Source organism: Chenopodium album, chromosome 15, assembly GCF_948465745.1.
Source record: "Chenopodium album chromosome 15, dcCheAlbu1.1, whole genome shotgun sequence".
Lineage (NCBI taxonomy): Eukaryota > Viridiplantae > Streptophyta > Magnoliopsida > Caryophyllales > Amaranthaceae > Chenopodium > Chenopodium album.
The window spans coordinates 27,670,635-27,685,682 of NC_137848.1; the positions used below are offsets into that span (position 1 = coordinate 27,670,635).

The 15,048-nt window shown below is 37.2% G+C and overlaps 1 protein-coding gene across 2 annotated transcripts; it reads right to left on the bottom strand.

The window, feature by feature from the left end:
- Nucleotides 1-9,236: 9,236 nt before the first annotated feature.
- Nucleotides 9,237-13,606, bottom strand: LOC145582103 (small ribosomal subunit protein uS3y-like). 2 transcript variants are annotated; one of them, XM_081639130.1, is made up of 5 exons: nt 13,212-13,606; nt 12,940-13,111; nt 12,234-12,292; nt 10,936-11,105; nt 9,237-9,576 (listed from the first exon to the last, which is right to left on the bottom strand). In XM_081639130.1, exons 1-3 carry the CDS (start codon nt 13,387-13,389, stop codon nt 12,235-12,237), a joined length of 408 nt encoding a protein of 135 aa, XP_081495256.1. In that variant the 5' UTR covers nt 13,390-13,606; the 3' UTR covers nt 9,237-9,576; nt 10,936-11,105; nt 12,234. The 2 variants fall into 2 exon arrangements, with proteins under 2 accessions (XP_081495256.1, XP_081495255.1); XM_081639129.1 differs by having other exon boundaries at nt 10,927-11,105.
- Nucleotides 13,607-15,048: the final 1,442 nt, after the last annotated feature.

Here is a 15,048-nt window from a genome sequence, read left to right on the forward strand (position 1 = left end):
AGCCAGAAATCTACCTTCTTGTTTCGACTAGTTTCTAGTACTGTTTGCTCGGTTTTACTTCCTAATTGAGTTTTACCCTTTTTTCTGAAACCCATATGTGTTCTACATATGGCCATAACCCTCTGGGGATTCACGCTCCATTTACCCAATCGAACGCTCCTGGCAACAAAGGGTACATCCGAGTTTGTTGAATTCACCAAACCGTTGAAGCGAGTTTAACTCGCGGGGTCCTATCCACTCGTGCCAACCCTTCCAAAGGTAAGGCTTCCGCGCGGTGCATCTGGACTCATAACCATGGACCCTCTTTGACTAACTCATATCCTGAACTTTAAAGAACTAGAGCTATGGTTAGGTTGCAAACTCATTGCATCATATTGTGACTATTTGACTACTTGTGCATTCTTTGTTTGTGTATAACCTATATGTGTTTACACTAACCGTTTTTTTTTTTACTTGTGAATGAGTTTAAATGAACTAATTAATGACTAAAGGACTTTGCTAAATTAATTAATTAATTAATAAATGATTAAAGTCTAAATAAATTGATCAAACTTGACTTAGTACGACTTTAGGCTTGTCCCTTTGAAGTAAAAATACTGGAAACAGTCCCAAACCAATGTTCCAGCAATGGCGCAAAGGTTTGGACTGTAGCGCCACACGCTAGTGATTAGCGCCAGGTGACAATGTTGTCGTCTGGCGCTGGTCTTTAGCGTTTGGCGACAGTCCTGTTGATCCGGCGACAGTCTGTGTTTTTGCTCAAGTCTTCACGACGAGTCTAATTAATCAGTTTGCTTAAACGGTTTAATCGGTTTATTAATGACAGTAATCATGTCCAGTCCTTAATTGAGTCCAGGCACATAGTCTCATGGTTTCACACAAGAGTCAAAGTATGTCACCTACATTCACTAGTCTTAGCACACACTTTGTGTATATATCACCATGACCATGTCTTAGGTTTATGCATGAGTCGATTTTTTTCCGTCATTTGAGTTGGGGGTACATTCTATTATTAATTCTTGCATACCTCTCCATCTACATCATCTTTCCATTCTCTACATGCTTTCTCCATATCACAACCTTCATTCTTTCTACCTCCTTCCATCTATTGCATGTTGAATAGAGCTTGAGTAAAAAATAAAAAAACTTACCCCTAATTTCCCCTTCCACAACACTTGGTCAAGGAGAGAAGGGAGATTAATCAAAGACAATACATTTGTTCAAATACTCCTTTTTGAAAAACCCATCAGTCGGAAAAGAAAAGCCAAGAAGATAATGGCGTCCCAAGAAGAAGTTAATGAACTTAAGAAGGACGTGGCCAACCTAACCGAATTGATGAAGAGTATAGCTCTTCAAGTCAATGACCCTGTGAGGCAACAACAAATGGAGCTCATGCAAGAAAGCTTGAGCAAAATATCCAATGACTATAGATTCTAGGGCACTAACTCACAAGGGGTCTCATTGGAAAAGGAGCTTCTTCCGCAGAAGTTCAATGCCAACGACATCCCTAAATTCAAGCCAACAGACAATCCTTATTTTCACTTAAGGGCTTTTGAAACCATAATGAATATTAAAGGGATTGATAGGAAAGTCTTTCCTTCTTTGTTTTCTTTATCTCTTGAAACCGTTTGTCGACAATGGTTCTTTTCCCTTGACAAAGAAAAAACCTCTACTTGGGACGGAATAATAAACGCTTTCATTGATAGATATAAGTGCAACATTCAAGTTAAAACAGACCATAGACAACCTGAGATGCTAAAGCAAAAAGAAAACGAAGGGTTTACCTTTTTCTTTAACAAGTGGAGAGAAACTTCTGCTAATATGGTCGAGGTCCCTACTGAAAAGGAGTCTGTAAGGATGTTCATCAAGAACCTTCAAGACAAGTATTCGAAGCATTTGAAATATCAACATAATTTGAATACTTTCAAGGCCGTCTACGACATAGGTATTGAAATCGAAGATGACCTTGTGAAACAAAAAGCTACTAACAATAATAACAACAGTGGCTGGAAAGGAAAGAAGAACGACAATCCTTCTTCCTCCGAAAACACCCACTCTAGTAACAGTGTTAGTACCTTTAACCGTAATGGTGTCTTAGCCATGGATAATCAAGGATCTAAAAGGAAACCTAAAAGAGAGTTCACACCCATTGGAATGACCTATGATGTTGCTTTCGATCGTCTCCATGATTGAGGATTAATCAAACCTATTAGCCCAACTGAAAAACCAACGCCAGAAAGGCGATCTTCAAGATGGAATCCCAACTCTTATTGCAAGTACCATCAAGGAAGTGGTCATACCACGGATGAATGTTACAGATTTCAAAATCTCACTCAAGACCTCATAGAAGCAAATAAGATCTCATTGCCTCTAGCTAGTAAGAAGACCGGGTGACGATCAAGCAAAAGACACAAGGCGAGCTTCAACGACAAGATCTCGTGACCTCTTTTTCTATCTTTTTTGTTCCTCCTTTCCCCAAATAAGTCTAGCATAGGCACCTTTTGTTTTCCTTAGATTTTACTTTGTAGGATCTTTCTTTTCCCTTTAATAAAATGAGCATTTATTTTCTTTGCATATGATCATTGCATTGCATAAAAATAAAGTAAAAATAAAAAATAAAAAAAAATCCATGTCGAACTAAGAACAAGGTATACCAATGATTTGAGGCACCCCTTGTAGCCACATCATATCACCTTTCACCTTTCACCCTTGAAATATACAATCCTTTCTTCATAAACCACTTTGAGCCTCGTCTAACGATAGACCTTTCTTTCTTCGACCCACATCTACCCAACCTTGGGATGGGATAGTGTGAAACTTATGCAAATTCTAAATACGAAAGCTTGAGTAATTTTACATAGAACTCAAAGATTAAAAAACAAATAGCAATAAAAGTGTACAAAAGGGCAAGTGTTCCAATGTCTTTGATATAAATATGTCTTTAATATGAACACGTCTCAGATTACGTCTCTTATCGAGTGCTCGGTACCGTGCCTGAGAAACATGAATGCCAAGTGAGTGATAGACTGCATGATCGGGATTGCCTACACTCATAAAAAAAAATTAAAAAAAAAATAAAAAGCAAAAGAAAAAAAGAAAAAGAAGAAGAGAACAAAAGATAATAAACAAAAGAGTTCAAGAGTGAGAAACCTCAAGCATAATAATATAAAGATTTCAAAAGCAAAATTGCACACCTTGGGGGCTTATCTAGGGTCTTGAGCCTTTATCCCCTTCTTCTTCAACCTTTAGCCTAACCACGTTACAACCCTTAAAAGACCTCTTTGAGGTATACACACACTTGTGCGAGGTTCGGCTAGAGCTATGTTTATCCTGTTTCCTAACGGATACGTAGGCAACCTCACATTGAGGTGTGGTCGTAATAAAAATCCATTCATATTCAAATTTACATTCATGCATGATCATATCAAGGGATCTCCTGTGCTCATCCCTATCCATTTAGAGCTAGACTTGGGGGCTTGATCCCTACATTATTAGCTTACCTAGCCTAAGAGTCACCATTATTTGACTCTTTTCAAAAAAAAATATTCCATACACTTAGCCTTTGCAGCCTAGCTTTAGTGTCACTTTCACACACTTCACAGATACATAGACAAATAACCCTACCCTTAGGAACCTTTTGTCATGAAATCTTAACACAACGTCGAAGCACGCCTTGCCATATCAAGATCACCCATTATCATAATTCTTATTGCATTACAAAGTATGAAGTACTTAGCCTCCGTGCCTAAGCTACCCAAATACTTTCATCGTCGAGTCAACAATCGAGATAGCCTAAGGTGAATTAATCCTTGCACTATGAGATACAACATCAATCCATACATTTGATCTAAACTCGTTTAACATGCATCATCAAACACAACATTACGATTCTTTTTTTGTGTCTTTCTTTTTCAGGAGAAAGTCGGTACCCTCCACAAAAATGATGGAAAATTTTTGCTTCATTTTAGCTTTGGGGGAAGCGTTCTTACGTTTTTTGTATATATGATTGTGATTTTGGCTTTGAATAAGTTTGGGGGTGTTGATGTTTTTGTTTGGTGATTGCTTGATTATGGTGTTGAGGATTGATCACCCTTTGCTTCACAATTTAGGTATACCACAAAATTTCAAATTTTAGCCTACCTTCACCCTTTTCACCCTTACATTACAACCCTTTTCAAAACCTTTTGACCTTTTTCGTTGAGTCACAAGTCGGTGGAGGGAGATGTGAGCCAAGCCTATGGAGCGATGTGCATAGTCAAGATGTCGAGTAGCCCTAAAACCTCTTCTTTTCCGGTTCCTTCGAGGAATCATTGAGATGCTCACTAGAGGTGGATTTGAAACTAGTTGGGAAAATGTGGTAAGATTGTTTGAGTTGAAGGTGAATTGTGTTTCATTAGTTCTCTATGCTTAGCATATTTTATGTTTCAATCAACCATGGATATCTTGGAACGTGCATAACCTTATTGTATAGAAAGTTTTTTATTCATTTGTATTTGAGCACTTATAATAGTCCATTTCAAAGGCAATTGTTTTACTTTTTCCTTTTTGATTTTACTTTCTTTTTAATGATTTGCCTCATTTTTACCTTTAAGAGTGAAGGGTCAAACTCTTTGGATACCCTTACGAGACCTCACTCGTCCTCATTGACGACTTTGGGGTTTAAAGGGCTTGTTGTAGCTAAAGACAACCGTGATTCCTACAAAAGTGAGTTTTAGTATACATTCTTATCCTTTTTTTTCCTTTATCTTGTTTGAATAAAGTTTTCATCCTATTCCTACTTGCTTTTGTTTTGCTCGAGGACGAGAAAAAGTCTAGCTTGGGGGAATTTGATGAGTGTCATTTATGGCACTCATTTAACCTCTTTTAGGATGAATTGTAATCGCTTTTATAACTCTTTATCTCTTTTTCTTTAGTTTTATCTTCTATTTCTCTAGTTTGTGTTTTCTTTAGTCATTTTCCCGTATTCTTGCATTTCTTAGTTTATTTCGCCTTTTCTCTTTTATTTTCTTTCTTTTCTTTGATTTCAGGAGATTGGTGATGTCCAAGGATCTCCATGGCTCTTTCTCAGGATTTGTAAGGCTCAAGATGCAAGCATGTCTCTCCCTTCGAAGCTCAAGTGTTAAGGGGTGCAAGGTTCAAGCCTTCTAGGCCGCGCTCTCAAGCTGTGTGGGCATCAAAAATGGTGTTGAACCCACCGTGGGAGCCATAGGAATCTTCCACCCCCAATGTTCGTCAAGAGGAGCGCACGGAAGCACCGACGGACACGCGAGAGAGACTGCCCTGCACCCAAGTGTGGGCGCGCACGAAGCTGGCGCAGGCCCGCAGAGCAAGGGCGCGGCCGTGCATGTGCAAGGTGCGGCCGCGCATTCCTGTTTTCCTCGTTCCGTACCCATTTCTCTGCGCCCGTGCATATTGAGGAGAGGGTGCGCCTGTACGAGTTCTTTTTGGACATCCAACTAACTTCTCCTTTGTTTATAGATTTTCTTCTTTTTAGAGAGAGAATTAAGTACTAGAATTGATTAGAATTTGAATAGAATAGATTTTTAGAGAGAGAAGCTCAAGATTTTGGGAAACTTTTGTTTTTAAATTTTAGAGAGAGAAACTTGGTGATTGATGATTGCAACATTTTGATCTTCATTCTCTTTGATATTGATCAAGGTTTTGTAAGAATTCCTTTCTCTGTAATGCAATTTTAGTGTTTGGTCTTTGATATATTGTTGAATTTCTAGTAGATTGTTTGATTTTATTGTTGATATTTTGATTACAATGTTGATGATGAAATTGATGATTTGTTTAGTTTTGCTTTTCAATTCTACAATGTGTAGTGAGTAGATCCTTTGCTAGGGATGTGGTGAAGCATGTATGAATGATAGAATATTACTAATTTGGGGATTTTGATTTATTTGAAATTGTGATTAAATTGGTTGATTGAAATTGTGCATGTGTTTGATTTGTTGAGGAGTAGCTAACCTTGATTATCAAGCTAGATTGCATTGTAGTTTTCATTGATACGACACATTGATTTGGAAGCTACTCTTTTCGATTGAACTTGTCTCGAGATTTTCCTTTGATAATCATTCGTAGAGACAACTAGTTTGACCCTAGGAAATAGCTTTTCAAGTGATTTTGATTGCAAATACTATTTTTTCCCTCACATTATTCGATTGATCAACTTCCCATCAAATTAGCATGTTTATCGTGAATGCATGTGGATCCTAATTCCCTAGTATCTTGATATTGATTTCTATTCTTAGTATTTGGTTTGTTGATTGCTTTTGTATTAGACCAAACCGTGTGCCTAGAATTCGGAATAGCTTGACTTAAGACCATAGCATATACCTCCATTCCTTTTGGTTGGACTCGGACTTACCCCTATACTAGGGTTAGGTTTGGTTATAAATTTTGTTTGATTGGGGGAGTTTTAGAATCCAACGACTTAAAATCTACCCTCCGTCAGCTAGCATGCTCGGCTTGGTGCGGCGCGCATGCTTGCTGCCACACTAGCACCTGTGCCCCTAACACTCGGTTTGCTCGGGGCATTCCGATCCTATGGGTATTTTGGTACTTGTTGATTACTTTATTCGTTACCGTCTCGTCGTCTTATTAATTTGACTCAACTTGCGACGCTCGGTCTCGACCCTCCTAGCTCGATATCCGACGTATATGCTTCTAATACTCGAGTGACTCATTAATTCCTTTCGAATTAATTCATCGTTACGGATCGTTTGTTTGCTTGGGTATGACCCAAAGGGTTCAATCAAGATTAAGCTATAATATTAATTATATATTAATATTACTGATCAGAAGCGGCCTCCAGCTAGGCATTCTAGTCACTTGACCTCACTAAATAATTAGCTTTCTAATAATTCCGAACCCTCTATTTGAATAATACACTTGTTCAAAGGACGCCATTCCTATCAGTCTCCCACTTGTCCTTCCGGACAAGTGCGCTTTCAATGTATAGCCTATTTCATATGTCACTTAATGTCTCTTCATGAACTATAAGGTAAGGTTATTCGTTATCCTTATTACATCTAGAAGTGTTTCTCGAAATCCGAGTTCGACTGTCAATAAACAGATGATTTCTAAAATCCATCTGATCACGGCCATGCATTTTCACAGTCTCGCTCTTCGAGAGGCCTTATAAACAATAAAGACATGTTCCATATTGTTAGTAGGGGGACATTCCCAGTCTTCTACTGTCAACTTCTCTTACTAAGAGGACCTAGCCGCTCGATTGTTTCCATTATAATCCCCATGTATGGTAGACGTTTAACGAACATCAAAACGGACTAGTACTCAAATAAGAGAACTCACAATACTCATGGTCGAGGAAAGAGGTTCCTTTAACCATAATGAGAAGTATATTTATGACGATTTTTAAATCTCTTAAAGTACTCTCATAGGTCGATCCGGTATAGTTCCAAACTAATACCTGTGAAAATGATTAATCATGTCCTTGTAGCACAAGAAACTGTGCTATAAACCATACTACACACTAATCTCAAGTAGTCATGAATCGTCAATCATTTAAATGACCTTGATTAGGGGTAATTTTCGTTTATAATATTCAATGTTCACTTAATAGGTGTTTCTTTATCCAAGACATTGTCTTGATACCCTATTTTTTAAATTCTCAAAATCGAATGGACTCAATATTTAATTCTAAACCACAGTTAAATAGAAAAGGAGTGATAAAATTGCATAAAATTTAAATTACTCCAAAATCTGAATGGTTCATCATAGTGTTTTACATTAAAAATATCCCAAAATTAATTAAAACACATAATAGGGAAATCAAATCCAATCACTACCATGCCTGATTCCCATTGCCTCAACATGCATGTTGTGTTTCACTTGAGGCAAAGATTTAGTAAGTGGATTGGCTACATTGTCGTTCGTTCCAACTTTACAAATTTTGATTTCACCCTCTGACTTCCATTCCCTTATCATGTGAAATCGGCTCTTGACATGTTTGACTTTCTGATGTTCCCTTGGCTCTCTGGCCTGAGCAATAGCTCCATTGTTGTGACAATAGAGATTTGTTGGACCCTTAATGGAGGGTACAACATCAAGTTCACCGAGGATTTTACGAATCCAAACTACCTCCTTAGCTGCTTCAGATGTGGCCAAGTACTCGGCTTCAATGGTAGAATATGTTGTTGTGCTTTGCTTAGCACTCTTTCAACTAAACGCTCCTCCATTTAGACAGAATATGTATCCTGACTGCAACTTGAAGTCGTCTCTATCTGTTTGGAAGCTTGCATCGGTATAATCTTCAACAACCAAATCATCTCTGCCGCCATAGACCAGGAATTTATCCTTGTTCCTTTTTAGGTACTTTAGGATATTCTTGGCCGCAGTCCAATGCGCCTTTTTTGGGTCTGATTGGTATCGGCTCGTAGCACTCAAAGCATACGATACATCTAGCCTAGTACATATCATGGCATACATGATTGATCCAATAAGCGAAGCATATGGAATCAGATTCATCCTTTCTCGCTCATCAGGTGTCTTTGGACATTGCTTCTTGCTTAGGGTTAGGCCATGTGACATGGGTAGGTGACCTCTCTTGGCCTCCTGCATATTGAATCGTGCCAGTACCTTATCAATGTAAGTACTTTGTCTCAATCCAATCATCCTCTTAGATTTATCCCTGTAGATTTTGATGCCCAATATGTATTGTGCCTCTCCCAAGTCTTTCATTGAAAAACATTTTCCAAGCCAGGCCTTTACAGACTATAGCATCGGAATGCTGTTTCCAATAAGCAATATGTCATGGACATACAAGACTAGGAAAGCAATGTCACTCCCACAGCCCTTCTTGTAAACACAAGACTCATTTGGATTCTTGATAAAACCAAACTTACTAATGGCTTCATTGAATCGCATATTCCAACTTCTGCTTGCTTGCTTCAACCCATAAATGGACTTTTAACCTTCCCTAGTAGAAAAATGTATTTTGGCACCGGTTCAAAACCCCCATAAGGCACCAATTTTGAACCGTTGAGTATTTGAGGGATGTCATTTCATCCAAAAAAAAGCCACCAGTTCAAAACCGGTGGCAATTTCTTAAATTGGCACCGGTTAACCGATGCTAATATTTATCCCAAAAAACCTTACCTCATTTTTAAGGGGTTATTGCCACCAGTTCCGGTTCAGATTCGATACCCTTAATGCCCCAAAAAAATAAAAAAAAATAAAAAATTTGGCATTATTTTGAATTAAATTGACTTAAATTGAAATATAAATACTAACATATATATAAACTTACATATTTTCATAAAAAAATGCTGTAATATTATAATTTTTGTCCAAAAAGTAAATTAATATAAAATACAATTACACACAAATAAACCAAAATCCTGTATATGGGAAACTTTCGTCTAAATTACCCATAGACTTCACCAAATCCACCTACAATAAAGAGCAACATATGCAGCTGCACATCAGCACCGAAGCAGCTGCACAACTGCAAAGAAGCAGCAGCATAATAGAACAGAAGCAGCAGCACAAAAGCATACAGTAGTAGGGGTAGCAGCATCTCACAGGTCCCAGAAGATAAGTGTTCAGGCGAAACTGCCAGCAACAAAGCATAATTAGTATTATGTAAAGCTTTAGATAGTATTAGCTTAAGTGTCACTTGATCATCACACACACAAGGAAAATACTGTTAGGTATGCAATCCATAAATCATAGAGCAGCAGTACTGCAGTAGCGTAAACCAGACGATACTTTGCCTATGGTTCAAAAAATAATGCTTCACTTCTTCTTTAACAATAGCCTCACCATGGCAGGGCAGGGCAGGGCAGTAGCCGCAGCCTTGCTAGGCCACCTGCAGCAGCAGCCTCGGCAGGGCAGCAGCAGCTGCAGCCTTGCCAGGCCACATGTAGAGATTGGTGTAGAAATTTATGCTTATATACTTGACAGTTAACAGGCAGCTATGAATCTAAAGTTTCTTCATGCACTATAAAAGAGATTATGCTTATATACTTGACAATTAACAGGCAGCTATGAAGCTAAAGTTTCTTCATGCAGCTTCATAACATCATTATCAACATTAGAAATATACAAGAAAACAACTAGCCAGTTACAAAATATAATTTGACGGATTGACCCATACATCTCCACTCTCAAAGAAGTACCAGTTTGGTGAACACAAGGGTCAAAGAAGTTTTATGAACTTGAATCTGTGTAGTGCCCTAGTGTGTACCTAGCAGCAGTGGATTCAAAACAATAAAACATGAAGAGTCTAAAATGCTATTTATAACTGTAGTGTTAAATCAAAGATAACCAACCCAAATCCATTGTTATGCATCTTGATTGTATTCATCATAAGAAAAAACATTCAAAACATAAATTCATCACCACAAGATAAGATTCATCACCACAAGATAAGATCTACAGTCCATGTCGGAACCTGACAACAGAAGTTTTACACAAACAAATGATATCACAAACCAAAAACATACTATGTCTTGTATGCAATGGGTGTATTTTTCATCCTTGACAAAGTTTACTCTACTTGTTAAATACAATTGCACCTGTTGTATACAAGTCTTTGTGACAATAAAAACAGAAACATGGAGGTTTGGGGCGTTCAAGCCTAGGTATCATAAACTTTATTCATTGCACAATTGCTACAAACACCATTATATGTAATTATATAAAAAATTTGAAAGATGCTCGCAAATAAGATGAGGAAAATTAAACAGAAAGAATTTTAGGCCAATTATCAATCTATTCAAAACTCCAAGATCAATTCAACACCAAAGTATTTGAATTACAGTGCATAATTGTCAAAATTCCTAAAAAAACCGATAGTGCTTCATAACAGTAAAATCCTACTAGCAAGGTTTGCACTTGCCCACATTCTTGCTCAATTTTGATGTATAACTATGGAAGGGACTTTGAAAATGATGTAAGTACCTTCCATACCATTGATATTCCAACACACGATATCAAGATACACTACACTTTAGCTCTTCCCTGGCTCCTCATTTCAAATTAAACACCTCATGATATAAGCTCAAACTCTAGCAGTGCTCTTGGCCTCTTCCTGTATCATGTACTCTTTCTTCATTTCTTCACGAACAGAGTCATTAATACTGCAAATTTAGTAATAATAAGTTAGATATTTAGCTGTCATTAAGATAATATATCAGAAAGATAGTTCGCTGATCTTTTTACTAACACAACCAAAGAACACCAGAATTACTTCTTGAAATCATTACAACAAAATAGGTTCCCAATACCACAACAATAGAACACAACAGCACAAGAGATTATTCCACATAAGCAAGGGGCTGAACCTTCAAACAACAGACTTAACAGCTTTTAATATACATGAAAATATAGCTTAACTATTTTTTTTTTTTTTTTTTTTTTTTTTACAAAAATTAATTCAATCTTCCAATCCTTATTAAGTATACAATCTATTTATTATGATGAAAATCTACTGTCCTAGTACATCACAAGCCCATCATAACCTTGAGCTTCACCATGGTTTTAATTTTTTATTTATCTCATTTTCTGAAAGTATATAGCATTACAGAGAGAGAGAGAGAGAGAGAGAGAGAGAGAGAGAAACATCTTAAGCCTATGTACACAGTGACCTAAAGGTACCTGCTGCAAACAAAATAATGATCCATACTAGATTGATACAATGTACCTTCTAGCACTAGAAATAGTAATGCTAGATTCCTGATAGTGCATAAATCTCTTTTATATTGCACGAAGAAACTTTAGCTTCATAGCTGCCTGTTCCCCACTTCATATAAGCCCCTTTCTTCCTTATACACATCCAATTGAGTACTAAAATATGAATAAAAATCCCAACATATTCACTAGGCGGTCAAAACCAAGAAAGTAAGAAACTAGAACGGTATCCAAAACTCGAACGACAAGCTGAATATTCTCTACACCAACGCACAATCACACCACATAGGCACATCACAGCAGCTCTAAATCACATACAAGTGCGTTACAGCCCCCATAATCATATGAATTTACATCCAAAATAATTAACATAATCACATTAGATACTATTATACTCACAAAACCATTACAAACAAAACAGGCCACCAAATCCGCACAACAAAGCACTCAAACATTTATCATTTAACCACTTGCTTGCATAGCATACAATTCAATAATGCATAATAACAAAGAATCAATCACATAAACCCTAGAAATTGAATCTTAAGTAGAATCAAAGTAAAATTTATAAAGAGTACCTCATTTCAATTGAGCCTGATTCGTATTAAGGAGTACCTCACCCTTAAATCGCAATCCTCTACAAAGTAGCACAAAAATAATCAATAAGTTGGCAAAAATTGAAATTTAAACATCAAATTAAAGAAATTGAAAAAGAAAGTAGGATTAATTGTGATATTTCACAAAAACTGAATGAAAAAGGAGATAAATTGCATAACCAATGAAAATTAAATATAGACAAACAAGCTACAAGAACACACACAGCATAACCAATGCACATATCACCCAAAGTATTTAACCATCCAAGAAAAACAGTTCATGTAAAAATTTAATGCCTGATGAACATCTAAAAATTGCACATTGTAAACAAATGCAGACAACCCAGGCATATTAAGCAGAAATATTGAAATTACATTACTAGCATATATGTTAATCAACCCAGTAATAAATAACTTGAATACATTACTTCAATACAACATTTTGAAGTTATGGAAATGGAAATTTAAGAAAAATCGAATTCCATTTCATGAGTACATATTGAAGGATATCAGTACATATCAAGTTTTATAATCATTCATTTCGCAAATCAACAATCAACCAATATATTATTAATCAAGCTTTACTGCATAACAAACACTAAAGTACATAACTTTAGAATTTAGACGATAAATTTAACGAATCAAAATTTAAAAACAATGAAAAAAAGAGGTATAAACATGTATATACCTTCTAATAGCAAGACCTCCAAGAAGCATGTAACGAAGATACTCGCACTGAGCAATAGCGCAAAGACCCCTGTTGTTAACCTTCTCGGCATACAAATCAACAGTGTTTTCTGGAAACTTAAACCTCTTCTGCACAATCGAGGTCAGCTCCCTAATCCTTCTTCCCTTTTCACCTAATCCAATCCAAACAATCACAAACCCAAAATCAAAATAAAAAAAAAAACCCAAAAAAATTGGAATCAAATCAAAAACAGAATAAAAGGGGGAAATTACCGAGAACATTTTGGGTACGAGTAGCCCTAGTGATGATCTCAGTACGCATAGGAGTAACCCTAGCCATCGATGGCGTTGCTTGCGGCGCAGTTATGGCGAAGGAGATCGAAGGAGAGAGAAAAGGAAAGGGAAAGCGGTGGTGGATGAGGGATCTGACCGGCGGTGGCTTTGATTGCATGTGACTGCGAGTTTGATGAGAGAATGAGAGATGGCAGCGGCGATGATGGTTGTTGAGAATGAGAGATGGCAGAGAAGCAGATGATAGATCGAGGAAAGAGAAGGAAAAGGTTAGGGCCGTTTTTTTTTTAATTGCCACCGGTTCAAACCGGTGCCATTTCACCAATTTGGCAACGGTTTGGTTTGAACCGGTGGCAATTCTTTTATACTAATCCCACCTAATTTTTTTTGCCACCGGTTTTTAAGAATCAGTGCTAATTACTCGGTGTCAAATTGTGTTTTTCTACTAGTGCTTGCATACCTTCCCAACATTGTTTTGGTCGACAAAACCTTCAAGCTGTGTCATGTACACAGTTTCTTCCAAAATTCCATTTAGGAAGGCGATTTTGACGTCCATCTGCCATATTTTGTAATCGTAATATGCAGCAATCTTTAGGATAATCTGGATGGACTTAAGCATTGCAATTGAAGAAAAGGTTTCATCATAATCAACGCCGTAAATTTGCCTTTAACCTTTTGCTACCAGTCTACCTTTGTAAATGAATACATTTCCATCTTTGTCAGTTTTCAATTTGAAATTCCATTTACATCCAATGGGTGTGTAACCTTTGGGTAAATCAACTAAATCCCATACTTGATTTTCAAACATGGAGTCCATCTCAGATTTCATGGCTTCTTGCCATTTAGCAGAGTCGGGGCTTGCCATGGCTTTCTTATAGGTTGCCGGTTCGTCTCCATCCACGACTAGGATGTCCTTATTCTCGGTTAATACGACACCGAGATATCTATTAGGTTGAGACTTTGGCCTCTATGACCTACGCAGGGTAATGGACTGAGCATTTGCATTGTCGGTTTGACTTTGCACAGTTTGAACAACGTAAATAGATGTTGTTTAAGCATTTTGACTGTCAATTTGATTTTGTTACTCATCCTCTCGAACTTCATCGAGTTCGATTTTCCTCCCACTTGTCATTTTGGAAAGGAATTCCTTCTCCAAAAAGACACCATCACGAGCAAAAAACACTTTGTTCTCATATTTGTTGTAGAAGTAATACCCCTTGATTTCTTTTGGATATCCCACAAAGAAACACTTGTCAGATTTAGGGTGAAGTTTGTCAGAAATTAACCTTTTGACATATGCTTCGCAACCCTAAATCTTGAGAAAAGACAACCTGGGAGGTTTATTCGTCCATAATTAATATAGAGTCTTTTCTACAGCTTTTGACGGAGCGCGGTCCAATGTTAGTGCTACGGTTCGAAGTGCGTGTCACTAGAAAAAAATAGGAAGATCACTAAGACGCATTGTTGATCGTACCATGTCTAACAAGGTTTGATTTCTCCTTTCGGATACTCCGTTCCATTGTGGAGTTCCTGGAGGTGTCAGTTTTGAAAGTATACCATGTTCTTTCATATGGTCACGAATTCATGGCTCAAGTATTCACCACCTCGATCCGATTGAAGGGCTTTGATTTTCTTGCCAAGCGGATTTTCAACTTCACTCTGAAATTCTTTGAATTTTTCAAACGATTCAGATTTGTTCGACATAAGGTAGACATATCCATATCTACTATAGTCTTCTGTGATAGTGATAAAATATCGATAACCGTTCCTTGCAGTTGTGCTCATTGGATCACATACATCGGTGTGTATTAGACCCAAT

Coding starts and splice junctions, on each gene's coding strand:
- LOC145582103 (XM_081639130.1), bottom strand. CDS start 13,389: ATGCAATCAAAGCCACCGCCGGTCAGATCCCTCATCCACCACCGCTTT. Junction 13,112..13,211: donor TCGTACCCAAAATGTTCTCG/GTAATTTCCCCC, acceptor GGATTGGATTAG/GTGAAAAGGGAAGAAGGATT. Junction 12,293..12,939: donor GGAGGTCTTGCTATTAGAAG/GTATATACATGT, acceptor GCTACTTTGTAG/AGGATTGCGATTTAAGGGTG.